The sequence below is a fragment of the Bidens hawaiensis genome, unplaced genomic scaffold (genome assembly GCF_021521415.1).
Source record: "Bidens hawaiensis isolate Kalapana, Puna unplaced genomic scaffold, B.hawaiensis_p1.1 tig00011762_1, whole genome shotgun sequence".
NCBI classification, from domain to species: domain Eukaryota; kingdom Viridiplantae; phylum Streptophyta; class Magnoliopsida; order Asterales; family Asteraceae; genus Bidens; species Bidens hawaiensis.
In genome coordinates, this window is record NW_027491932.1 from 250,405 (window position 1) to 277,692 (window position 27,288).

Genomic DNA, 27,288 nt, shown 5'->3' on the forward strand with positions numbered 1-27,288 from the left:
GTAACATGCTAGTTCATGTTATCTTTTCAAATTATCCAATTAGAAATTTAGAGAGTATTATCAAAATACTTTATACTAAAAGTGTTTACTAACTACAAAACTTGCATATGAGATGCAAAACTAGTCATCAAGATATTAGTTGATAAGTAAGAGCAATGCGATGACTAAAAATCTTTTATTGTGTTGGCTTGCCCCTAGTGTAATTGTTGACCAAAATTTAGTTGCTTAATCACATATAGCTGTACCCGAAATTAGAAGTCGTCAAGCTAGTATCGTATCTTATCTTCAAGTGTTGTTATTAACACATCTTGAATATTTGCAGTAAAGATCTTTTGGAATATCCGATAAGGCCAAATGCTATTCTTATCCATCGTATGCGGCAAATTGGATTCCTTAGAAAAAGTATCTACAGCCTTTTGGGAATGTCCACTAGCTATCAAATTTAACCCTTTCATTTGTCAACCCTTGTATATATATTTAATATTCTTATACCATTTCAACATCCCCTCAACTTGTACTATAAAACTTATTAACTTCACCTATATATCACAATATCTGAAAACATATCAGCAAACAACAAAAACATTAAATCAAACCGGAGAGATATCATTTAATTGGAGAGTAACAACAATGGCTGCGGTTGAAGGTTCTCCAGGAAGCTCCATGCATGGAGTCACTGGCAGAGAAGCAGTGATGGCCTTCTCGGTGGCCTATCCGATGGTGCACACCGATCGCACTGCAAAATTCGACCTACCTGTCGATTCAGAACACAAAGCAACCGTGTTCAAACTCTTCTCATTTGCAAACCCTCACATGAGAACATTCCACCTCTCCTGGATATCTTTCTTCACCACCTTCGCGGCCGCTCCACTTGTCCCCATCATCCGGGACAGCCTGGACCTCACCAAAGCCGACATAGGGAACGCGGGTGTGGCGTCTGTTTCGGGTAGTATTTTCTCTAGGCTGGCCATGGGTGCCGTTTGTGACTTGTTGGGGCCTCGCTATGGTTGCGCCTTCCTCATCATGTTGTCCGCTCCCACCGTCTTTTGCATGTCTTTTGTAAGCGATGCTAGTGGGTACATAGTCGTCAGATTCATGATCGGGTTCTCCTTAGCTACGTTTGTGTCGTGCCAGTACTGGATGAGTACCATGTTTAACAGCAAGATTATCGGGTTGGTGAACGGGACAGCTGCGGGTTGGGGGAACATGGGGGGTGGTGCCACGCAACTCCTTATGCCGGTGTTGTTCGAGATCATCAAGAAGGCTGGAGTGACACCGTTCACGGCTTGGAGAATTGCATTTTTCGTACCAGGGTGGTTTAATGTAATTATGGGCATTTTGGTGTTGACTCTTGGCCAAGATTTGCCTGATGGTAACCTTGGTGCCCTTCAGAAGAAAGGTGATGTTGCCAAAGATAAATTCGGCAAGGTAAACTTTTTTCTCTTGCACCACTCCCGTATCGTATCGTATCATATCATAACATATCATAAATTCGACGTATTTTAAATTTTCGCATGTTTTTCATTCAGGTTTTATGGTATGCTGTGACAAACTATCGGACATGGATCTTTGTTCTTCTCTATGGTTACTCCATGGGTGTTGAGCTGACAATTGATAACGTGATTGCTGAATACTTCTACGATAGGTATTGTTTCTGTTAGTAAATAACTCTATTTTCTCTGCACCATTTCACCCAATAAACTGTTACTAAAATGGAAAAAAGTAGACATTGTAGCTGTGATGGATTTTAATTACTTGTACAAGATTAATGGTGGTAAGACTGCTTAAATAGTACCTTAAAGTGGTTTTTACATAAGTGATGAAAGTTAATATTTGCTTGATAAATAAAATTGAGTCAAACTATTAATTGATAATCTAGCAAGTAACATGTTTATACATCAATTAGTTGATTGAATGCTAATATATATTAAAATAAATAAGTAATACCTTACACGAATCAACATGTATTAGCTATTTAGCTTTTTTTGTAATGACTTTTCAACTTTCAGTGATCGTAACATCAAATAAATATAAAATCATTATAAAATATGAATCTAAATTTGCATAAATTGTAAATTCATTAACAAAACCTAGAAATTAAAGAAAGTTATACCCGATGCTAACCAACTTTTGAACTGTTTTATTATATCTTATTTTAAATGAATAGATTAAACAATATATTATTATATAGTTAAATTTTTATTCCCTATATGTTTCTACTTCAGCTAATTATCTTACTGCATTTAGAGTTGATTGCCAGCATTTATCCTACTCTTTTTAAATATAATCTACTATAATAAAACAAAGTTTTGTTTAATACGTGTCATCCTCCTCTCTTTAATTTTCACTTTCTACTATTTTGACACGTGGCATGTCTCCCCATCAAGCTTTCTTACTGTTACTTTAAGAGGAGAAGTTGTGCAGTTAGCAGATGGTTTCTTCCTTCCATGATTTTAGCTCCATCTTTCTTATAGATACTTCCTTTCAATCGCTAATTATTTTGAAAGACAACCGGTAATTAACCTTAATCTAACCTCTCCTTCTCACAACTACTTCTGATTCTCAAGTAAGTTTGATCTCTTCTCTTCTAATCCCACGTATCAATTCATTATTTTCTTTTATATCTACATTGTAATTGCTCCAATTATTTGAGTTTCTCAGTATCGTTTTCTATTACAAGGCAGAGAAGAGAAGCATCCATTTGGTTTACACCCAAATTGGCAAAATTAGGGTTTATGTGATTGTTCAACTTTTGAGGATTTGGGGTTAAGTCAGAAATTCAAAAAACAATGGTATTATGTCAGTTTTTACTTTTATCATACTTGCTATAGTTTTATTACAAAAATTTTATTTGAACTGATTATTGAATCATAACAAGTTATATTATACCTATAATATATTTGGGTTTGAAACAAAAAGTTTATTTGAGTTGAACCTAACCCCAGAAATTTGACCCAACTACCAACCCGAACTACTTCAGTTCGGATTTGGGTTAGTCATTTCTTTTGAGTCAGGTTTATTAAGTTTAGGGTTGTTTAAAAGTGACAACCCTACTCTCAAGTGTCTTTCTTGATATTCTACCAATATTTCACCATACACCCGGGATTTTGCTTTCGCCAAGGCATTTCTTCTCCGGTAACTGATCTTACTAAGTGGTTGCTGTTGAGGAGCGTGATCTTTGAAGAACCCCATTTGATGAGGTACTTTTTGTAATCACATTTTGTTCTGCATATGAAGCTGATTTTAATGTTTTTTTTTCTTTTTGTATATGAGATTAGGTGGACATACAAGGCCTTGCGCGTGACCAGACAATGGGCAGTTGATAACTTAAAGTTTGCAAAGGGTGATATATTTCAAGCGTTTGAGGTAATGGATCAAGCGATTCGGTATGGGTAATACACTAATACTTCAACTATTTCTTTCAATATACCCTTTTTTTTTCAAAGCTTCATGTACCTAAGGCATAACTTATAATGTCGGTTTAGACCCAACCGCTTTAACATCAAGACACTTGTTTTTCAGTTCATTATTCAGTTTCAAATAATCGAAGGGAAGATGAATATGAGTTAGAAGTTTCCATCTTAGGGAGCAAAGACACCATTTCGAAGGTACTAGAAAAAGGTTAAAGGTTAATGGATCTTCTTTATCTGATTTATGAAAAAGATACAAAAAAAGGTTTTAAATTTTGTAGTTTCTGCAAGCTTTTTTTATACCATTATGTATTGAGTCATATGTAAAGCAGTATTTGACTATATGTCATATCAGCTTTTTAGTGGATGCTTTACACAAGATTATTTTAAATTTTATCTTCTACCGGCAGAACTTAAATTTGGCAATTAAAGAAACAGTGGAGGATAGGAAAAGTATGGTTGGGAATATAACATGGATTAGAAGAGAGTGGTAAAAATAGTAAACTATTAGGGAAGCTTTGCTAGAGAGAACAATTCTTGCATCCTAAAAATTTGGTGCGCATTGATATGTTGTATAGTTACTTCATGCGTTTTAAGCACTGATTTGTTTATACTTTTTTTAGGTTATGGGAAGAATGGATAATAAGTGAAGGTGTGGCTATTGATTATAGACTAAAGTGTGTGCATTGGGCTAGATTGGAACCCAAGATAAAGTCAAATTCTGCCATGAGTAATTGGATGAAAGAGATAAGTGAATGGCAGACCAATTCAAATATAATCATGGAACATGGGTAAAGGGAGTGATAGCAATTTGGGATACGTTGTATGTGCTGCTCGTGGGATGTTGATAGTCAAAGTTACCCGTGTAAACATATGGATTAATGGGACGATGGCGAAAAAAAGTATAGCAGTGGTGTTTGGATTGCAACACATTGCTATGATTCCTATGATTTGTTTGAATAGCATTACTGCATCAGTTGATCTGTGGTATTGCATCACCAAACTGCTTAACGGGTCAGGAGAGTAAGCAGGAGCATACATGTTTAACAGGTTCCTTAATTCCATATATATTGAGCGAAGCTTGATGTGGTGGAGTTTGGATGCTAATTCCATAGTTGTTGTAGAGGTGGTTCAAATCAGTGATGGTGATAGGAAGGACTGTGAAGCAGATAAAGGAGCTTGTGGAAATGTTCTAAGTGGATTTTATTTGTGATCGTTATTATTTTGGTGAAGATAAATAAATGTTCTTTTCACTTTTTTTCTTTTTTGGATTATAGGCATATATGATATAACTTATAATCTAATATTATTATTGACATCAAAATATCAACATGTAGATTGACCCACAATATACAAATGACCAAGTTTTACTAATGGAATTTGTTATGCAGCCTATTTATTATTTCAAACTAGATGATGTGTAAAGGCTCTCAAAGCTGTTAAGAAGACATCTTTAGACCTTCTATTCATCATACATGTTAAAAGTCAACATAATAAAATGGTCATTTGAGATAACATGATAAATGGCCATTTGATGACCATCTTTCCTTTATTTGTTTATATTTATATATTACCAACAAGACAAGCATCCATTCAATAATGGTTAAAGTTGAGAGCGGAGGTAAGAATGTTGTAAGTCAAAGTTATTGATCAACATATGAAAGTTTGAATTATTTAAGTCTAAATTTTCAGTTGAAAAAGATTGTAAACTAAGTGAAGAAACACTAACCGGACCCCGGGCAGATTACGGGTAACCTGGGGGTTGAATAGATGTTTCCCACGAGGGGTTGGACCCGGCAAAGATGGTTCTTCTGATAACCTGCAAAACAGACCGTGAGCTTGTCACTGAGAAGGGGGGGGGGTTCCTCCTTGTGACCACCCTCCGGCGTGAGAATCAGACTAGATTGCTCTTTAAATATAAATGTATATTAAGAGATTGCTAGAGCAGATATCAGGTATAATATGTAATACGAGATAGTATATGATGATAATATGATAAGATGAGATGATCATACCATTTGGGGTATTTATAGCCGAAGGTAGGTTTCCAAGGAGGTGTGGCCGGCTGAATAGTATTCCTGTTCTACCAACTGTGGCCTACGCACGTGCCCTGCTGGTAGTTGGTGGGTAGGCAGCGGCTGACAGTGACCAGGCCTGCTGTGTACTATTCCTTTTCCACCAACTGCCGGCTATGCACGTGGTATGACAGAAGTTGGTGAGTAGGCAGCGGCTAATAGTGACATACAGTACAAGAGCATGCTGCTCGCCATACTGTTGTCAATAAGCTGTCGTATCTTTGGTCAGATCTTTTGCCCATACCTCGTCAGGTACAGTACAGAAGATCTTCCCGTATCGTACGGACTGGCTTAGCTGGGCGGGAGTATTCCCCCTCCCGCCTTTGTGCGGGATTGTTCCCGGCTTTGCTCATTCCTTCAGGTGACAACTGAATGATTGAGAGCTAAGTGCCTTGTGCGTGTAGCCTTGCTACGCGGGTGGCCTTCCCTGATGGCTTGTATCCGCAGCTGCGGGAACAGGCAGAGTCCTTCACAATTGGGAGGCATTTCCTGCGGGAACAGCTTGCGTACTGCGCGTAAGGACGTCACGTCTCTGAGCATGGTGGGTCCTGCGGATCCAGTTGGTTTCTGCGCAGACGTCTCTCTTCAAGGTGAGTCTTGCGGGTCCAACTGGGCTCTGCTGGGACCTACCCCTTCAAGTCCCCCCAGTCCAATGTTCTTCTCATGAATGTTTAATAAAGTGAGGTGAACTTTTGGACTTAAGCAAAGGATTTTGAAAAGGGTTTAGATTTAAGGTTTTCCATGGGGATTCTTCCCGCGGAAGTCCTTATGTCACTTGCAGAAATTCCCGACTTTCCTGCTTGATCTTTGGGTATGATGCGGGTAGGTCTGTAACCTCCTCGCAAGTCAGGAGCGTTGAGTCCCACTTGTGTGGATTCTCCATGAGGTTTTGGTAGTTTTGAACATAGTGATCAATTATGTTAAAACCACCAATTCCATCCTGGAGCTTCGAACAATGTAGTTCTCGACGTTCCCGCTATGCGGGGATGTTATTTCCGTTTCCGCAAGCATTGCCCAGAAGATCCTTCTTGGTTTCAATTCCCTGCGGAGCGCTAGGTATGTGAAGGGTTTTGCCTTGACACTGTACCCGCGCTCGTCTTACGGTTACTTTACTTCCAAGGTATTCCTGGCGTCAATTCCCTGCGGGTGCTAGGTATGTGAAGGGTTTTGCCTTAACACTGTACCCGCACCCGTCTTATAGTTACTTGGTTGCCAAGGTATTCCTGGCGTCAATTCCCTGCGGGTGCTAGGTATGTGAAGGGTTTTGCCTTAACACTGTACCCGCACCCGTCTTATAGTTACTTGGTTGCCAAGGTAAGGGGTATTTTCCCGCTTACTTTTGAATCTTTTTGAATTTTTGAAATTCGAAGAGTTGGTGAAAGGATAAGAACAGTCCAAACCTCTGAAACGTCGTGCGACGGTTTCTTCTGACTGTGTCAGGACGTGTAGGAAGTTATGGTGACGTGACAGTACATGGTCATTCCAGACGCTTTTTCAGGCGCGTGGGCGCGATTTTTCGGGCGCGTGGCCGCGAAATTAATGGTACGCGTCCTTTCAACAGCTGTTGCCAGCTTGCTTTTTGCCACGTGTCATAGTTTCATTGCACCTTCGATTTCTCTCTCTTCCGCATTAAATTCATCGCATTAATTGCGATTAGTATATAAAGGGGGAGAGGGTTCTTTGTAATCCACACTTTCACTCTTCTCTTCATCTTCAAAACGATTTCCGGCGAATACTCACCTTTTCAGTCGAGCATTCTCTTGAAATCGTTTTCTTCTTTCATCTGCAAGATGTCTTCTCACGATCTCGAAGCTACAGCCCAGGAGGCTGGGGTGTTCGCCGATGACAAGAGTACTGCTGGCGAGTGCCAGTGTGCTCTGCCTGTCGATCTGTATCAGTACATCGTCAGGAAGTTCATGCTCGAGTCTCTCGAGCCTGAGTTTCCTGAACCCCATCAGACGGTGTATGATACCCCCAGAGGCAAGATCGGGGTATATGCTGCATTCTTTGTTTATGGGAATCTTAGGTTCCCTTTGACAAAGTTTGTGTACCGTGTCCTGGAGAGGCACGGTGTGCACCTGACCGAGGTGCACCCGATGGCGATCGCGAAGATTCGCCACTTCGAGTGGGTGTGCCGGATTCTGGGCATTGAGCCCTATGTCGACCGCCTGATGACCTTCTACTCTTGGAGGTGCATCCAGGGGTGGTATACGCTGATAACCCGGATTAAGGGTTTGAAGATTTGCGCAACCGAGCGCAGTCTTCGCTCGTGGAAGCGGGAGTTCTTCTACATCTCCGCTCGCGCCATCCCCCTTGCCATGAAATTCAAGAATGGGCAAGCACTTCCCAGCCTTCATGCCTCCAACTACCAGGAGGCGGAATGGTTCTCGAAGATATCCCGAGTCCAATCTCCAGTTTACCGGTTTGCGGAGTCCGGGATGGTGATGCTCGGGATGAGCCGGGTGTGGAAGGATGCGGATGCGCAAAAGATCCCAATCGTCCTTGAATACGGTTCGAACTCTGTTCCTTACGGTATGCTCTGTTTCTTTTTGTTGATTTAGAATCTCTTCTAACTTCTTTCCTGTTTATTTCAGAGGGGAACGACTTGCAGTCGCTCATGTATCCGCGGGAGGCTGACAGTCCCGCTCGGATGGGTACTCGCGCTCTAGACGAGAACGAGTTGCCCATCCTAGAACAAACGGCGGATCGGTTCGTGGAGGTCTACCCGTTAGGCCACGAGATCCTTAGCGCCAGGCGGCCAGGTAAGGCGCTATTCAACCCTCGACCCCTCAATGTTGAAACCTCTGCTGGAATTCCTCTAATCTTATGTTCTGATGAGGAATCCGCAGATGGTCCTCCGTTGGTGCGGAAGAAGAAGGCTGCCGGCGGGAAGGGGAAGGAGAAGGTGGCCTCCACTGCCGATCCGGTGCCTCGGTCTGACTCAGAGGCCGAGAGCGAGGAGGTGGCGGGGAACCCCGGTGGTGATAAGACCACCGCTCCGGAGGCTGCGACGACTGTCACCTCCGGAGAGCCCAGGATGACAACGGTGAGCGGCGTGAAGAGGCCAGCTCCATCGGGTTCATCCCCGCCTGTCCGCACTTTTAGGCTCAAGAAAACCCGTAAGTACAAACTTTATTTTTAACTTCATAGCTTTCCATCATTAACACTTATCTTCTTTGTGCAGGCGTGGATGTTGACGCATTCCAGGGTGGAGCGCAGAGGAGTACCCCTCCGCCCATGACGGTAGGCTTGGTCAGCCTACCTGAGGCGACGACCCAGGCGGCTGCGCCTGCGCCTGCTTCCGCTGGTTCAGTTGCTCACTCCGTTGAGCCGACTGTTCCAGCTGTGATGACATCACCGCCGGCTGTCAGTGCCATTTTTACCGCATCTTTCACTGAGCCGGCGGTTACTTTTGCTGCGGATTCCGCAGCGGCGACCGCGGCGGCTGTTACCATGCCTCCTCCGTCATCGGCAACGACGGCCGATCCTTCAGGTATGCATGGGGCTTATCGCCAACCTCTGCCTCCTTCCCATCTGCCTGACCTCTTGGATGGATTTCCCTTGGGTTCAGGTGATGGGTTTGGCGGCTATCGGCCTGTTGTTGACCCTACAGGTGCGTAGGGTTCTTTTGGCCCTTTTCATATTTTTATCATCTTTTCCTAACTGCTTTATGTTTTTTGCAGTGTCGGATTCCAATGAAGAGTATGTTCCACGATGGAACATCCGCCGAGGAACAACCCTTCGCACACCTGTGGAGTGCGTGGAGTGGGCTCGTCACGCAGCTCCCAGTGGTGCGTTGGGGGAAGCCATGGCTAGCTACCAGGAGGGTAGGCTAACCAATGAGCTTCGGGTTCTCCTGGCCCGGATGCAGCCGCGCGTCGAGCTGCTTTGTCGTGAAAACGACAAGTTAAAAGCAGCTCGCATTCAAGAAGTAGCTCAGGCGCGGGCTGTCCGGGAGGAGAATAGGAGGCTCTCCGCCGCGGCTGCGGAGAAGGAGAAGGCGTTCAAGGCCCTTGAAGTTGAGGTTCAGGCCCGTCTTGAGGCCCGTTCCAAGGCTGCCCAAGCTGTTAACGAACAGCTTCGGCTGGCTAAGGAAACTGCTAGGAACGCAACTGAAAGGGCCACCAAGGCTGAAGCTGTTGCTGAGCCTCTACGCGTGGAGAATGAAGAGCTTAAAGCCAAATTAGAGGCTCTCCAGCAGGCTCATGATGCTTTGGCGATGGAAGACGCCAAAAAGCTCCAAGAGATCTTGGACCAGAGGGGGGTGCTTGACCACACTGAGCGGAAGCTAAAGGGCGTCGAAGAGGCTGCGGCTAAAGAAGTGTTGCTTGCCAACCTCAACAAAAATGAAGCCGAACGCGCCCGTAACGAAGCTCAAGCTGCCCTCCAGGAGGCTCTGGTTGCCAAGGAATGGCTTCTTCGAGAAGCGTTGTCTCAGGTATGTTTAGCTTCATGTCTTCACGCTTTTCTTTGTAAATAGAAAAGGTTCTGATACTTGTATATATATTTTTTTTTTGTAGGTTGTGCATCGAGTCTTCACGGAGACGTCTTATGACGATGCTATGAGCGCAGCCCTCAACGCTTCTCATGAGGATGGGGAAAAGGCCGGTTTCCTGCTTGGTCTAGGGTTCGTTGAGAAAGGCATCCCGCCTTCCAACTTCCCTTTATTTGATGTAGATACTGAAGCTGTATACGACCAAGCAGTGAATCAGTATGCCGCCTTCCCGCATCCGGTGGTGGAGAAGGTAAACGAAGTTGCTGCTGCTGATGATGGGCTAGCTATCCTTAAAGCTTTCCTTGAACTGCCACGCTCTACTGATGGTGCTGGTCCAAGTGGAAGTGGCCCTGAAGCTTGATCCTGAAGATCCCTTCCCACTGCTAGGATAGATTTAGCTTGTATAGATTTATATTCTTGTAGGCGGGTAGTTACCCGGCCATTCTTGTAATGAATATTATGAAATATAAATCTTTGTGCGGGTAAGACCGCTACTTTCACTGGATTCCTTGCTTTATAAACGTTATATGACTTGCATACTTTAGTTTAAATTAGCAATTTTCCAAGTGTTTAGAATAAGTTAACCTTTGAACGTGGTATATAATAGGTTGAAGTTTTGCTTCCTCTTTCGTGATTGTGCGGGTAGGACCGTCACTTGCACTTAGTAGGATGGCTAAACTTTACCTACATCTGACCTGCGTGTAGGTTTTCCTCATCCTTTTTGAAATTTCTAAGTGTTTAGAATAAGTTAACCTTTGAACGTGGTAGATAATAGGTTGAAGTTTTGCTTCCTCTTTCGTGATTGTGCGGGTAGGACCGTCACTTGCACTTAGTAGGATGGCTAAACTTTACCTACATCTATCCTGCGTGTAGGTTTTCCTCATCCTTTTGTTAGAAATTCTCTGTTTTGAATAAGTTAACCGTTCGACGCGCGGTTGTCAATATGTTCGGTTTCCTCTCATGATTTGTACTGTTAGGACCGGCACTTTCATTTAGTTGATCAAAGTTTACCTATGACTGACCTGCGTGAAGGTTTGCCGTTTTTTGGGTTTATGCGGGTTTTGCCGCCTTCCCCACGCAACGACTTTCCACGTAATTATGCGGTGAAAACCGGCATATCCGTGTTGAATAAATTAACCGTTCGACGCGCGGTTGTTAATAGGTTAGTGTTCAGTTTCCTCTATCATGATTCATGCGGATAGACCGGCACTTTCATTTAGTGGGATGACTGAACTTTACCCTTCAACTGACCTGCGTGAAGGTTTGCCGTTTTTTGGGTTTATGCGGGTTTTGCCGCCTTCCCCACGCAACGACTTTCCACGTAATTATGCGGTGAAAACCGGCATATCCGTGTTGAATAAATTAACCGTTCGACGCGCGGTTGTTAATAGGTTAGTGTTCAGTTTCCTCTATCATGATTCATGCGGATAGGCCGGCACTTTCATTTAGTGGGATGACTGAACTTTACCCTTCAACTGACCTGCGTGAAGGTTTGCCGTTTTTTGGGTTTATGCGGGTTTTGCCGCCTTCCCCACGCAACGACTTTCACACTTATGTATGCGGTGAAAACTGGCATCAGTGTTGATAGTTCATAAAGTATAAATGTAAAATCATCAGCGTCGATGTTCTAAGGAGAATCATTTCCATTAGAAGTGGCTCTGGGCCTTTTCTTTACAAATTTGGAATTGATCTACATGCAAACTGTGTAATTGAGCTCCCTTCCCTGTTGTTGGGATGGGAGTGCCATCGAGCCGATATGCACCTGGTTCGGGATCTCGTTGTTTGCGCAGTATGTAGTCTCCAACATTGAAGCTGCAATTTTATTCGTGTTTTCCCCAACTGGGGTTCTACACGCATCAGCCTGCTCAGCGTTCATTGCGCCACGAGGTGCGCGAGCGTCCCATCTCTGACAAATGCTTCGACCATGTCCTTTACGTCTGTGCATTCTTCAGTGTTGTGGCCTTTTGTCCTGTGAAAGTCACAGTATTTGCTCCGATCAGCATTGGGACGATGTCGGATTATTGGAGCCTTTGGCCATGGGAGCTCCTCAGTGGCGAATATCTCGGTGACGCTTTTGGTGAGTGGCGTCCATCTGGAGTTCTGGTTCGACCGTACGTTATCCCTTCCGCCTAACCGATGTTGCAAGCCGGATGAGGTGTCAAAGTTTACCCTTTACTGCCAAATGCCTAGCTTCCGCTTTTTGTTTAATCGGGCGGTAAGGACGTTGTCTTCTCTTGTTTTCTGGGTGTAGAGGTTTGTGCTCTGTGGGAGATCTCTACCCAGTTGCTTCTCCGTTTCCGCAAAGCGTTTAGATGCTGTCATGATGGCATCCCATGTGAATGGCATGCCATCTTTACCCGTTAAGGTGCGGATGAGCTCTGGGTCGTTCGCGCCCTGAATAAAAGCAGCGCGAACAAGATCTTCGCTAATGTTACCCAGACTTAGCTTCTTTGAGTTGAAGCGAGTGATGAAGTCTGGCAAAGATTCATCTTCCTCTCGAATGCATTTGAGGATTGTCCATTGCTCTTCGGTATACTTTCGTTGTTGGCTGAAGTGTTGGCTAAACTTCTGTTGGAAGTCTGCCCAGTCGTAGATGTGGTTGACCGGTAGACGATCGAACCACGCTCTAGCTGGCCCAACAAGCGTCATTTGGAACATGTAACACCACGTAGGTTCCGTCCAATTGCTGACGGTTGCCCCCGCTATGAATCTGTTCAAATGATCATCTGGGTCAGATATACCATCATATGTGCCTATGTTGGACATCTGTTTGGCACTTTTTGGGGCGATTGCTTCCGCAATGTCCCTTGCAAATTTGGACGTTCCCGCATTTGCCACAGTTGGTCTGAATGTTTTGGAGAAGTCACGTGGATTTCCACCTGTGTTTTTTGGTTTGAAGGCTTCTCCAAAACGCCTTCTCGGTTGGGAGTCCGTTTCCTTACGCTTCCCTTTTGCCCTATGGCGAGGGTTCGCGTCGGTGTCGGATTCCTCCGCGTATTCGCACTCACTACTCATGTTGAGTTGAATGCTTCCAAATTCGTCAGCCTGTTGGACGGAACGCAAGCGTTCGTCCAACTCAGCTTGGAATTCCTTCTGACGTACCTCCGCCCATGCCTTAACTTCGTCGAGTGTTTGGCGGGGGAGCCTTGTTCGTTGTCTCTCTAACTGGGTATCGGTGAATCCCAGTGAGCGATTATTTACTGCACTTGCCCCAGCTTGGGTAACTGGGGTAGTGTTCGTAAAATTTACTGCACTTGCCCCGGCTTGGGTAACCGGGGTAGTGTTTGTAAAAACTGTGTAGTCGCCGGTATTCCCCCCAGTAGCTGGGGTTGTGGTTACCGGAGTTTCTTTAACCATCTTTCCAGAAGTTTGAAAAAACTGAAAAGAAATGAAGTTCTAGCTTTTATGCACGGATGGCGCCAATGAAGAAACACTAACCGGACCCCGGGCAGATTACGGGTAACCTGGGGGTTGAATAGATGTTTCCCACGAGGGGTTGGACCCGGCAAAGATGGTTCTTCTGATAACCTGCAAAACAGACCGTGAGCTTGTCACTGAGAAGGGGGGGGGGGTTCCTCCTTGTAACCACCCTCCGGCGTGAGAATCAGACTAGATTGCTCTTTAAATATAAATGTATATTAAGAGATTGCTAGAGCAGATATCAGGTATAATATGTAATACGAGATAGTATATGATGATAATATGATAAGATGAGATGATCATACCATTTGGGGTATTTATAGCCGAATGTAGGTTTCCAAGGAGGTGTGGCCGGCTGAATAGTATTCCTGTTCTACCAACTGTGGCCTACGCACGTGCCCTGCTGGTAGTTGGTGGGTAGGCAGCGGCTGACAGTGACTAGGCCTGCTGTGTACTATTCCTTTTCCACCAACTGCCGGCTATGCACGTGGTATGACAGGAGTTGGTGAGTAGGCAGCGGCTAATAGTGACATACAGTACAAGAGCATGCTGCTCGCCATACTGTTGTCAATAAGCTGTCGTATCTTTGGTCAGATCTTTTGCCCATACCTCGTCAGGTACAGTACAGAAGATCTTCCCGTATCGTACGGACTGGCTTAGCTGGGCGGGAGTATTCCCCCTCCCGCCTTTGTGCGGGATTGTTCCCGGCTTTGCTCATTCCTTCAGGTGACAACTGAATGATTGAGAGCTAAGTGCCTTGTGCGTGTAGCCTTGCTGCGCGGGTGGCCTTCCCTGATGGCTTGTATCCGCAGCTGCGGGAACAGGCAGAGTCCTTCACCATTGGGAGGCATTTCCTGCGGGAACAGCTTGCGTACTGCGCGTAAGGACGTCACGTCTCTGAGCATGGTGGGTCCTGCGGATCCAGTTGGTTTCTGCGCAGACGTCTATCTTCAAGGTGAGTCTTGCGGGTCCAACTGGGCTCTGCTGGGACATACCTCTTCACTAAGCAAAATTAAAGTCTTTTAAAAAACTTTAACATCACCCAATTGTTCTTTTTTATAAATGTCTTGCGAGAAGAGTTCACTTTTTTTATTTAATATATGACTCAACATTCTTTAACTAACATATATAGATCAAAATATTGATAAAATCGACTTTGTTAACTAGGGAAGACATTCATTACCAAAAACAAATATAGGGGTAGTGATATTTGAGATATGGTTTCGATTAACTATTTATACAATGTATTTTCCTTTTCATTTTAGTTTTGAATTCGTTAATTTCGCATGTAGATAGTATTAGATCGATATGGTGTCATTTCTCCCGCAATGTCTATTTTGCACCGACGACGGTCATTTTTGCATTTTGCTAATTTCAAGTTTGTTGATAGTTTGTTTTTGCCAACGTAATTTATACATAATTGGTGTTGTTAAGTTAACCTTTTTTGTACGCAATCCCGTGTACCACACGGGTTTATAACCTAGTATATAATACAATATCATAACTTTTTAACCACTGCGTGCCGTCATCTATATCAATTGTCACATTAATTATTATTAAATTTTAATTACACAACTTTATTATTATTAACCTTTTTTAAATTAATAATATTTAATTAAATTAAAAGTATGGACGCGACGGTTACAACCACCGTCATAACTCTTTGCAATTACATTTACAATTCATGCAACCCTTTTTCAAACTTTCTAACAAAATAACATATATTTATTAAAAAATTATCTCTATTATAATTATGTATAACAACTTCTTTATTAATTTGATAACTTATTGTCCGTTTACCTGTCTCTTTATTGTAATTGAATCATTTTATTTGAAATAAAATCTCTAATTAACAGTTTCAATTTGATAACTACCATAACTGCCGCCCTGTTTCTTAACCGACACGTCTTTTTGAATCGGTGCAAGCAATAGTATAAATAGAGGCATTCCGTTAACTTCTCCATGAGGAGTACTAACGGCGGATGCGGTTTCCGGTTAAGCGGCGGTTTTCGTTAACATATATATAAGATTTTTATCCCTGCAACCATCTTCTCCATGAGGAGTACTAACGGCGGAGGCGGTTTCCGTTACGTTGCTTTTGTAGTTCCGACGTTAAGTGGCATCGATTGGCGGAAAACGTATCGGTTGGTTTAATTTTATAACAATACGGAGTACAAAATAATGGAAACTGAAAAGGTAAAAGAGGGAGGGCATGACGTTAATGTCATGCGGTGGTTTTTATCATGAAAGCTTAAGGGTTATGGTGGTTGGTGTTGGTTTCCTTTATGCCTTTAATTAACTGCCGTTCACAATTTACAAAACGACGAGTATGGCGGTTTCTAGCAACCATCGCGTCGTTTCATCAAGAGAGAAGGTGACGATTGATTCACTATATAAACATTACCAGTCCTTACGCCAATTACAACCGTGAATCGTATCTCTTTTCCCCTCTTTCATGTAATGATTAATCGTATGAATCTTTCTGTTTTATGATTAATACGTAATATTGTTATGTGATTAATCGTATGAATATGATGTTATTTTCAATCTAATATTTTTGCAAATTATGTTATTTGTGTCCAAATCATTACATAACCTCCATAAATTTGTGCATAACATGACTAAAATGGTATAGAATTGCATCGGCACAGGTAGCCTGTGTGTACATTTTCGACACAATTCATTACTCAATCATACCATAAAAATATTAATTTGTTGCTTTGGCGTATCAAATTAATCAACAAAAAATTAGGTTAGTGTTTAGAGTTTGTATACCGTGTGAATCTTTAATATGCTGATGAGGGATTCCAAATGTGCAATCTCAATAAAATGATCTAAACATGGTTTCATTCTATTGCGTGGTTTTGGATTTTGAGTTTAGTTTCGGTTCTTTGTATGGTTTTACTAATTCAGGAATGTTCATGTTATCACGATTTGCATTAAATGAATTTGATCTGCAGTTTTTTAACACAAATGGATGCAATTCTTTGTAACTTTGTAACCGAAGTGTTATAAACAATATATGTTAGTATGTATATATTCTCTAATGGACGGTATGATTTGTTTGTTTTATATCAAATTGTTTTATGATTATAATTATGATGTGCAGGCTCACGTTTCAACAAAAAAATATCTAAAAATTCTTTACAAGGTTTATGTATTAAGATAAAGTTATTGTTTTGTTTCTATAAAAGAGATCAATTAGAGATAGCTATGTCTACATCTCCTTTTGTTTTACATTCTTCTTTCATCGGGTAAGTCATCACAAAAAGCACCATTCTGTTACATATGTTAATGACGGTGATGGTGATTGTGCAGAGGTGTGTGAATATTATGATGCGTGGTTTTGGTATGATGAGAGTCTTTAGTCATCTTTCACTTCGCATTGAAATAAAGATAACCAATGTTGTAAAAGTGGCCGAGTTTGATTGACTTTTGTATGTAGCAAATATTATTGGCAACTGCTATAATCTAAAACCGAACACAAAATACACCGCCGCAACGCGCGGTAACAATGCTAGTTTGAAACAAATAGTTATTAATTCAACAATAAGATTTATATATGTTCTAATTATAATATTCATTTAATTTTAACTAACTTTTTGAGTTATAAAAAACTTTCGTGACATTAGAAATTTTATAAATATGAGTAACTTTAAAAAAAATTGAATGAGGTTAAACAAAAAGACTAGTCCTTCAAACTAAAACTCTCATAATTAAGACTGTAACAGTATGTAAAAGAGCTAACTTTTGTTTAAAATTGTTTATAATTATAGATTTGATCTAAAGCTTCACCTTGCTGGAATCATTGCGGCTTGCTTTGGAATGGCGAATCTCCTAGCACGTCCCTTCGGAGGTTTCACATCCGACTACATGGCAACGTGATTTGGAATGCGAGGTCGTCTATGGAATCTATGGCTTCTTCAAACTGCCGGTGGTTTGTGTTGCCTATGCCTTGGCTTAGTCAACTCGCTACCGTTAGCCATCACTTTTATGATGCTCTTCTCCATAGGAGCACAAGCGGCATGCGGTGCCACCTTCGGCATCATTCCCTTCATCTCTCGACGATCACTTGGTATCATATCAGGAATGACTGGGGCTGGCGGGAACTTTGGATCAGGGTTATCCCAATTGATATTCTTTGCGAACGCATCTTTCTCAACGGAAAAGGGGTTAACGTACATGGGTATCATGATTATGTTGGTAACAATTCCAGTGAGTTTTGTTCACTTCCCACAATGGGGAAGCATGTTTTTTCCTCCTAGTCAAGACATCATAAAAGGCAGTGAAGAGCATTACTATGTTTCCGAGTGGACCGAGGAGGAAAAACAGAAAGGGATGCACCAAGCAAGTCTAAAATTTGCCGAGAACAGTCGATCAGAGCGTGGAGGGAAGGTGGCTTCGGCTCCAACACCACCGCAAAACACTCCCAACCATGCTTGATTTCATACAATTTTCATATGTTCTTTAATTAAATGTGGTTATTTGATAGTAACAAAATAAGCAAAATACAAAATCAAGAATGTTAACCTAGTTTCATATTTTTCACAAACAAACATGCTTGATAGCGATATTGGGGTGCTCAAACAAACCAAGGGGTTGTGGTTATTATGTCTAATTCCACAGTGAATTGACAAAGTGTCTGTTATGAGTCTTTGCTCTGAAAAACTTTGTTGTTTTTCAAACTATTTAAACAATAAAATCAACGTTTTTCATATGTATTTCTGCATCCAATAGTGTTATTAATGGTATACTTTTTTGTCTCTAATTAATTATATGTAATTCGTTGATAAAGATTGATATGATTAATTTATATAAGAATGATGTGTGTAAAACGGTAAATTTTTAAAATTCACTCCATGCATATTTAAATTACAGGTAAATAAAGTATTTATTTACTAGTTTTATTTTTCTTTTTATACTAATTAACTTTCGAGTTATTGTACAAAGAATCTTTATCGTAGAAAGCGTAAGGAAGAGGGATGACCCTTGATTTCACTTAAAACAAAAATGTGGTGGTATAATTTTAAATAAACCAAAAAAATATATGTGTAACTCTCGAATATGGTGATTCGAGACTGTTTCCAGTGACGGTGGTGGAGATGGGTCAACTGTGAGCCAATCAATCAAGCAAACACAACGATATGAACGATAAGAACAAAGAAGCTATGGGTAAACAACTTTTATTATAATAACGATTACATATCTTCGTCTCACCATAGAGGAGCCCTCCCACGGGTGGTGGCTCAAAATACAAAATCGACTAACACTAACAATGAGACCTAGTTCTCTATTTATAGACCTTTGAGCATGGGTCCACCAAATGAACCACCAGTCGTTGAAGAACGCATGTACTTTCGGAGAGATCGATCCATGGAGGTTCGCTTACACCATCGTCAACATTCACAAAGAAGAATTTGACAGATTTGCGAACTCCGTCATGAAGATTCGCATGCTTCCGTACAAGTTTGCATACAGTATTGTTGTAGTTTTGTAGAGCGAGTTCTGCGAAACTAGCTTCATTGCGAAACTTCATGAATTATTCAAATCTCTATCTTCACAATCTTCAATTCACTGCAAACTCTAAGGATCGGTTAATTGATAATATCATCCTCAAACCTACAATCAACAATTTTCCTCCTATGATGATACTATCAATTCATCACAATATTCAATGACTGCTCGCTGATCTTCTACCCAAGTAAGTTTCTGAATATCTATATGAAACCATAACATAATGTAGAGCATGATTCCACTGAAATCTTTGAAGTCTTCATTTGTTGTTCCCCTCCTCGATGTAGCCCCTCCCATGTTTGATTGGTCTAGGCCCCGTATCTTTCAATTAAGGAGAATATATGTCATAGGCAATTAATAAGGTTTAATTTTTGACGAGAGACTTCAACTTCAGCAATAAAAACATCATCCTCTTCACACTATAATGTATGACCCCTATTGGATAATGCATATAACAAAGCATAAGGTTCACAATCTACACATAGCTATTTGTTGAGCAAGACACACTTATCGTTATCGCTATCATTGCCCATCACATTAGTCAAGTCAATGCCACCGACAATAACGCAGTTCTCATTCCCCCCACCCAGCGTTTGACGACATATGACGAGAATTTTAACTGATTAAGATAGAGTGAGTGATGTCATTAATATGACAACTTGATCTTCATTTCCTTGAGGATTATAATAGTAAAGATGGAACTGAACATCACTTAATTGCGCCGATCGATCCCATGGACGAAAATGACAAGATTCGGAAACCTCAAGGGTCTAGAAGCAGGAAAAGAAAGCTTTTGTATGAAACTTGCATGACTGACCAAGCGTTAGGGAAGAAAATTATAATTTACTCAAAAAAAACTTTATTTTCATATCACTTCAGATAACACTAGTAAAAAAATGATCATTTTAAAACGGTTAAATAGCGTTTACACAATGGTTTCAAAATCATTTTAAAAGAAGCGTTGCAAAATAGAATTAAAATGATTCCAAAATCGGTGTATATCCTAGAAGATATTAAAACGGGTTGTAACCGATGTATATTATACTTAACAACGGGCTGGTAACCGTTATAAATCTTTATTTACAACGGGCTCTTAAGCGGTGTAAAGAACCTAATACAACGTGTTGTTAACCGTTGTTGTTAAGTATTTACAACGAACCAACACAGTGTAATAAAGTGATTACAACGAGCTACAAACTGGTATTCTTTATAAATACAACGATTAACGAACCAATGTATTTATGTTCTTGCAACGGCTTTGTAACCGTATTTATAATGGTTTAACAACGGAAAGACAGCCCGTACTTCCAATGGTTTTACAACGGATTGACACCGGTGTTTCAATTGGATTTACAACGAATTGAAAAGACAACTGGTATTTTTATGTTTTTACAACTTTTGTGAACCGGTGTTTTTTATTAATGAAAACGTTATTGAACCGTTACTCTTATTGAAAGTATATATAACGATGTATATAGTTACAGTAGGTACATAATTAAAAGCATGCAATCAACAAAATATATTAATTAGCACCCAAAAATATATATCATTTACATTTAAAATAATATATTAGCATCTTTACAACAACATTAAAGCATCTTTACAATTGTCATTCCCACTTTGGTTGGGTGGTAAGGTGGTTAGGGTGTTAAATAGAAGCTCAGGTGTTCAAACACCACAGCGTACAAATATTTAGTCGTTCAAAATGAAAACAGCTTTTCAATTCCTCATCTAACTTATCATTTTCCATATCCTGATTTTAGGTAGTGTAGGTTTTAAAGACGGGATCAAACAACAAGTTTTTAAATCAATCTCACTTGTGAGCTAGCTGAAATCAATCACAAACAACCAAGATCTTGGATCTTGCTTTGTGTTTTGGTTATTGTCGAAAGTAGAAAGAAAGATAAGGTTAGAGAACGTAGGTGAGAGTTGGTAGTATTTGCAAAAGCTTATGGAATGCATGGGCATGCTTCACTAGTTATAGTGAAACCATGCCATGCTTCTCATTCATTATAACGACCCAATGGACTTTGTTTACAAAGGGCCAAGCCCAAACATATAAGATTTTACAAAAGCTAACAAATACATCGTGAAATAAAAGAACAAATACAAAGAATTTAATACACAAATTGAGCTCTACAATCTCCCACTAGTCTTTTAGTATTTGTTGTAGCTTCTGTCTTCAGTCTATCTCGTACTCGAATGGGGAATCATAGTCAAATAGTTGGTTGTCAACAAGGTAACGAACAAAGTTGTTGAACTTCCTAACTATTGCATATGTGTTGTTCTTCCCATGATCTTCAAGAGTACCCATAGGAGACTTGTACGACTTCAACAAATCTTCGTTGCAGAGACCATTAACTCGTGTTCGTCAAATACACGAAGTGGATGCATGGACTTGCAACGTATGACTGCTTCACTAGTATCATTATCAATTTCCTAGAAGAGGAAATCATAAAGCATGTTGCGTGTAACTGGATCAATTTCATGACCCTCCGTAGGCATTTTGTATCTCCATGCCTTTCTTCCTTTGTCGATAACTGGATCGATCTCAGTCGGATGCAGGTAGGTCCTTCCCTTGTTGAGCTTCCAGTTTGATTAATCCCGCTTTGACTCTCTGTGCAAGTACCACTTGAACCAACCATCAAGCCTTTTCTCATCAATCACCAGCTTCCATTCGGAAGAAATTCATGTCATGTTCAGACAACAAATGCATCTTAGTGTAACACATGTAGGTGATGTCGCCATTTTAACGCCTTATTGCCCAAGACTCACTGTCGGCATGCCACTTGGCGTATCGGATGAGTGAGTCATCATGATACAGATAGTTTCTGCAACAAACACTATCTTCTAAAGCAATGCCACTTCTTTTTTCTTTGTTTTGGTACAGCATCAACCACATGATTTGTTGGAAGAGCAACAACAACAACTTGATCAAAATCTCTGACTTCTTGTTTTGAAGTATCTGGATTTGGTAACCAGTTGATGTAGTCTTCATAGTCAGAGTCGTGTGTCTTCTCTTTCTCATGTGACTGGGTAGCTGTAAGAGAATCAACCTAAAATATAGACCTGAAGTCTTCATCCAAACCGCATATCGATCTCTTGTTTTCTTAGCAGCATCTTCAGTAGATGGATCATCACATGGAATATCATGATGTAGAGCAGTTTGTTTGCATGCTCCACTGGCACCACCAAAACCAGCACTTCCATCGTCATCGTCATTATTTCCACCAGGGTCTTCGTCATCATCACACGACTCCTCTAAAATATCTCTTATTTCTCCTTCTTCATCGTCCCCTCCTCCTCCTCATCATCACCAGCTGTGTCAGCACCAACAGTCTTGCCAACCACTGCTAAGTCACCACCAGTGACACCAACACCAGCTCCACTACCACCATAACTAACACCATTACCCCCAGCACCACTTCCAACAACACTAACACCACTTCCACCAATCACAAGATCAGTCCTAGCATACTGTCTTTTCTTTCTCTTCACACCACCACCCTCGTCATCGGAATTCACCCAACTTCCAAAGACGGTCTTCAATCAATCCTTCAGATCATAAATGGTATCATATGACATCTTCATAAAATCAGATGTAGAGTTGCACTTCTTGACTGGGTCTTTATTGATCTTGATATGAGCCTTGTTTAGTCGGCTCTATTCTTCTATTTTAGGTTAGCATCTTGATCTTTGACCTGTCTAAGGACCCTTGATTGTTTTCAAGGAAGACAATCCTTGATTTCAACCTTTCGTTGTCACACAATAACCTGTCGACCTATGAACTCCAATCGCTTCTCATACTTGATTCAATGTGGGAGGAGGACGGGGGGTCATTTCAAGAAATACAATTCTTGACTTCAGTCTCACTATTTCATCATGGCGTTCAGCTAGGGTCAGCGATTGATTGTTCAAGGAGGTTTGTTGACCGTCAACCCGCTTCTAGAGAATCTCAATCAACCTTTGTTGATTAGCAATGAGAGCTCTATTAGCATCCGTTTCTTTCTCCATTATTTCAACCAACACCGCCTTCTCCTTCTCCGAATCCACCATCTTCTTCTTTTGTTCTTTCACAAAATCTAGCATCACTTTCTCCCGATCCGCATGTTTCACATTGGATTCCGGTGCCAAGATCCTATCTAAGATAGGATTCATGTACACTAGATCCTTTTTATACTTACCACTTGACAGAGGCTTTGGGGTTAGGATTTGGGTTGAGGGTGGTGTTAAGGAATGTGTAGGTTGAGTTGTAGTTTGGATGGGTATTGTTATGTTTTGGGTTTGGTAAGGGATTTGTTGGGTTAAGGGTAGGGTTTTGTAACATTTGTTACTTTTCAAATTCAAAAATCCGACCCGTTTTAAATTTTCGGTTTTTCTTTATTTATAAATGTTTGTATAAATATAAATATATATCTCAAGTGTTGTTTCATGTAGATTATATTTTCATTTGTCGTTTATCAATTATAATTTAATCACGGTGATTTACGATTATTTAAGTCCTTAATTAAACGATTTCGCAAACTATCAGGTATAATATGCTAAATATATAAGTTTATAACTTCTTATAACACTTAAAAGTACAAGGTTTATTATGTAAATTAAAGTTAAATTATTTTTATAAAGAGCTTGAAAATAGAGGGGCTATTGTGTAAGTTATTTAAATTATAATATAAAAATCATATATAATAAAAAAACCTAGCCCCTTCCCCGTCTTTACGGCGGAACAATCCGGCGGCTGGAAACGGCGCCAAAAAGTCCAACAATCACATCTTTAACCCCCGTTTGATACGTTAAAACATTCCAAACGACTTCTCCATTTATCTTAAGCATTAATACATGATTTATTTCGTCATTAACAACCAAATTAACTCGTATTAATCGTCCACTCATCGGATTATACTTAAAATCTTAATAACTCGCATTTAACATTATACGCTCCAATTGATCTTATAAATAGGCTTCTAATCTTCACCTAAACTTGTTCCTAACATCAAACTAATCTAACCTACCCGCTGTAATCTCGTTTTGCCCGTCCAAGTTTGATTCCGGCCAACCCGTGGTTCACCTTCAATCAACAACATTTTCAAGTAACTTAAATATGATTTGTGATTGTTTCAAGCCGTAAATCAAAACCCCTAAACTAATTTGAACAAACATGGAACGGATTTAACATATTTGAAAAGCTAGGGTTTTGATGACGATGATGAACTTTTATTTTAATTAACATATCTTTGTTTATGATCTTTTAACAAACAAACAATCTAGTTTAGTGGTTAGTTCATGTGAGTGTGGGCAGAAGGACCTGATTTCGAACCCGGGTCAGGCCGTTCTCCTTGTTTTATTTTTTTTAGAATCATTTTCTTTTATATAATAACCAAACTAAAATGTATAAAAATTATAGAAATCAAATAAAATTATATTAAGTTACATAAAATTAGTTGTTAAATCATATTTATCATTTGTCACCTAAAACCAAGCTTTCAAACTCTTCAAGGCTCGTTCAAACTCGTAAAACATTTGTATATATATATATATATATTTATCGCTTGTTAAACTTTAAAATTCGTTAACATACTCTCTTTCAAGATAAAATGTACCAATAGCACCCAAAATTCAGTAGCATTATTATATTCAAACTTTATATTAATCCCGTAATTTAAATAATATTAAATTAATATATCGTTAAAATATAATATTATAATATCAAACTTCATAAAATAATAAAAATATACATTAAACACTTCTAATTTCCGACAAATCGATTTATTTACTTTTATGAGTTGTTAGTTAATATTTTATTTTGTACTTTTAATTCTAGTTCATGAAGTTCAATTGCTTCGATTTCTTTTACGCGCTTTCAGTTTTATTTCAAGTTTGTCTTCAACTTTAAGGTGAGTTTCTCACACCCTCTTTTTACTCTTTTACTACTCTTAGGGGTAGCATATATATCCTATCCAAATTACAATTTTGTTTATTCATTATTTACAAACTACAATTTGCTACATGGACTTGTGTGTTTACTTGCTACTTGCTCAAAATTACTTGCACATGGATTACTTCAATATAGTATGATCATACGCCCCCCCCCCCCCCCCCTTTGCACTCAAGACATTTGTTGGTATGAGTGGAAAAGGGCCTCATTACTCGAGTACGTTGGTGCACAATCCCAACTGGAAATGACCTTTTTTGCACTACTATCTGAGTACGTTGGTTGTTACCAACTGGAAAGGACATTACTTGCTCATTTACACTTGTTCATGGAATTGTAGATTTTTATGTTCTTTTATCAAACTGTGGAAGCTCACCAACTATTCATATAGTTGACCATTAATTTATATATATGCTACATTACCTTGTTTAGAGGATGCTGCCGTGAAAAAGACATTAGTACTTAGGATATTCAAACAAATGGAAAAGATGCTTTAATATGTATTCTTTGTATTTATCTATTTGATTCCAAGCTTGTGTACTTGTTGTTTAATTTAATTAATGATAATCATCATCATCATCATCATCGTACTCAGTATATCCCACCAATAGCAAAGCTATGGTAGGGTCTGAGGAGGGTAAGATGTAGACAGCCTTACCTCTACCCCATAAGGATAGAGAGGCTGCTTCCGGTGAGACCCCCGGCTCGATAGTAGTTTTGCATCAAGCCTTGGACATAAGGCACATAGCACTCAATCATCGGGACACCGGCTGATCGGTGCATGTACCCTTGTCTTTCGGCTATCAACGCCACTACATGATGCCTGATTAACCGTCCGTCACTTTTAACGTTATTTTCACGAGATTAGTAAAATAACGTCAAAATTAGTGCAATTTCACTTTTGCCCACCCGAGGGTTCACACATATATACATCATATGTGCGCACCGCAATATAATTAATGATAATATTGTCACTAAATAGTATCGTATGTGTTTTGAGCAATCTGTACGTCACACTCGGGTGTATTCCGCTTTAGCCGAGGTGTTACAGGTTTGGGGTTCAGTTTGGGAAGTGGTGGGAATGGGAATAGTGAGAAGTAAGGACATTGATGAGGAAATGAATGTGGATATCCAAACGGATGCAACTCTAAATGGCGGTGAAGGTTGAGGACCTAAATACAGAGGATCTAGGTGAGGGTTGTTGTGGTTCAATTACAGGTTGGTATGTGAATATTGTGGGTATGTCTAGGTTAGATAGGAATGATCCTTGAATGGGCGTGGTTTGTTGTGTGGGAGAGAATTCGGGGCTGGTTACTAGTGAGTCATGAAGTGAGAACTTGGATGGTGTGGTTTTGGGTTTGGTTCATGGCGCATGAACTTGTTTACCTTTCATGGACGCTACATGTCGTTTGAGGGTTTCAGGATAAGCTTGGAATGGATCTGTTTGAGTGGTCGTTGGTGGTGGTGTGGATGTTTGGGATGGTAATGTGGAGGTTTCTTTCACAACAATATTAGAAAGTATTACCTTTAAGGAAGTGGGCTTCTTGGAGACCCCTATCTTCCTTAGCCTCTTTAATGGTTGTTCGGGCTCTTCTTCCTCTTCTTTAGTTTGATGGGAAGAACCACCAGCAGAAGGCTTGCCAGGCCAACAACCTTCCTTTTCTTCTTCTTCTCCTTTTTCTTTTTCTCAGCCTTTACCGCCTTCTTCTTCACAACTTTCTCAACTCATCTTAGGCCCCATTCTCTGTCTCCTCATAATTTGGCTCTTCCACATTCTGCTACTCTTCAACTTTCTCATCACCAACTGGTTCGGTCTCAACAAACAAACCGAACTTTTCACTAGTATCTCTTCCTCTATACTTGTACCTTCTTCCTATTGTGTTTAACATGGTGTTGAACATAGTCTGTTTCACCATCTTAGCATTTGTGGTATCTCAACCCCATCATCGTCATATTCAACCTTGTATACATGCCTACGTACCTCAGGCATTAAATCATCAAGCAGCAGCTGAACGGACCTCGGATACAACATCCAGGAACTGTGTGTGGAGGCATTAGCGTGCATGCATAAGAAAATGAGACTGGATTAGTTGAACTGCTCTTTGTTGATTAAAAAGGCCATCACTCCAACCCAATCAGTCAGTAAGCTATCAAATCCCCCCACGTAGATCAGATAGGCAATGCACGTCTATATGAAACAAATATCTCTAGTACGCTGGAAGATGCCTCTTCTCCAATGTCTGCCACTTCATGTTATATCCCATCCTGTCAACCATGGATTGTAGTTCACTCTTCTTGAATTTCTTGAACAGCTGATCAGGAGCATCTTTGATGTTCAACACGCTTCTAATGTCAGCTTTAGTGATAACCAACTTCTTTCCTGCCACCTCACTAGTAATAACATCTACCCCTTTTGTATTTTCTCGGATTTCTTTAATCCAA

General features: G+C 40.4%; 1 protein-coding gene and 1 long non-coding RNA gene across 3 annotated transcripts; both read left to right on the forward strand.

Moving 5' to 3' along the window:
• Nucleotides 1-306: 306 nt before the first annotated feature.
• Nucleotides 307-17,941, forward strand: LOC143538921 (high-affinity nitrate transporter 2.1-like). The gene is made up of 3 exons (XM_077032363.1): nt 307-1,428; nt 1,530-1,645; nt 17,177-17,941. Exons 1-3 carry the CDS (start codon nt 355-357, stop codon nt 17,283-17,285), a joined length of 1,299 nt encoding a protein of 432 aa, XP_076888478.1. The 5' UTR covers nt 307-354; the 3' UTR covers nt 17,286-17,941.
• LOC143538920 (uncharacterized) lies at nt 2,605-4,317 on the forward strand. Of its 2 annotated transcripts, none has more exons than XR_013136336.1 (3): nt 2,605-3,200; nt 3,279-3,392; nt 4,034-4,317. It is a non-coding gene; the product is annotated as an uncharacterized LOC143538920 (long non-coding RNA). The 2 variants fall into 2 exon arrangements; XR_013136337.1 differs by having other exon boundaries at nt 3,279-3,366.
• Nucleotides 17,942-27,288: the final 9,347 nt, after the last annotated feature.

Coding starts and splice junctions, on each gene's coding strand:
- LOC143538921 (XM_077032363.1), top strand. CDS start 355: ATGCTATTCTTATCCATCGTATGCGGCAAATTGGATTCCTTAGAAAAA. Junction 1,429..1,529: donor CCAAAGATAAATTCGGCAAG/GTAAACTTTTTT, acceptor TTTTTCATTCAG/GTTTTATGGTATGCTGTGAC. Junction 1,646..17,176: donor GCTGAATACTTCTACGATAG/GTATTGTTTCTG, acceptor TTATAATTATAG/ATTTGATCTAAAGCTTCACC.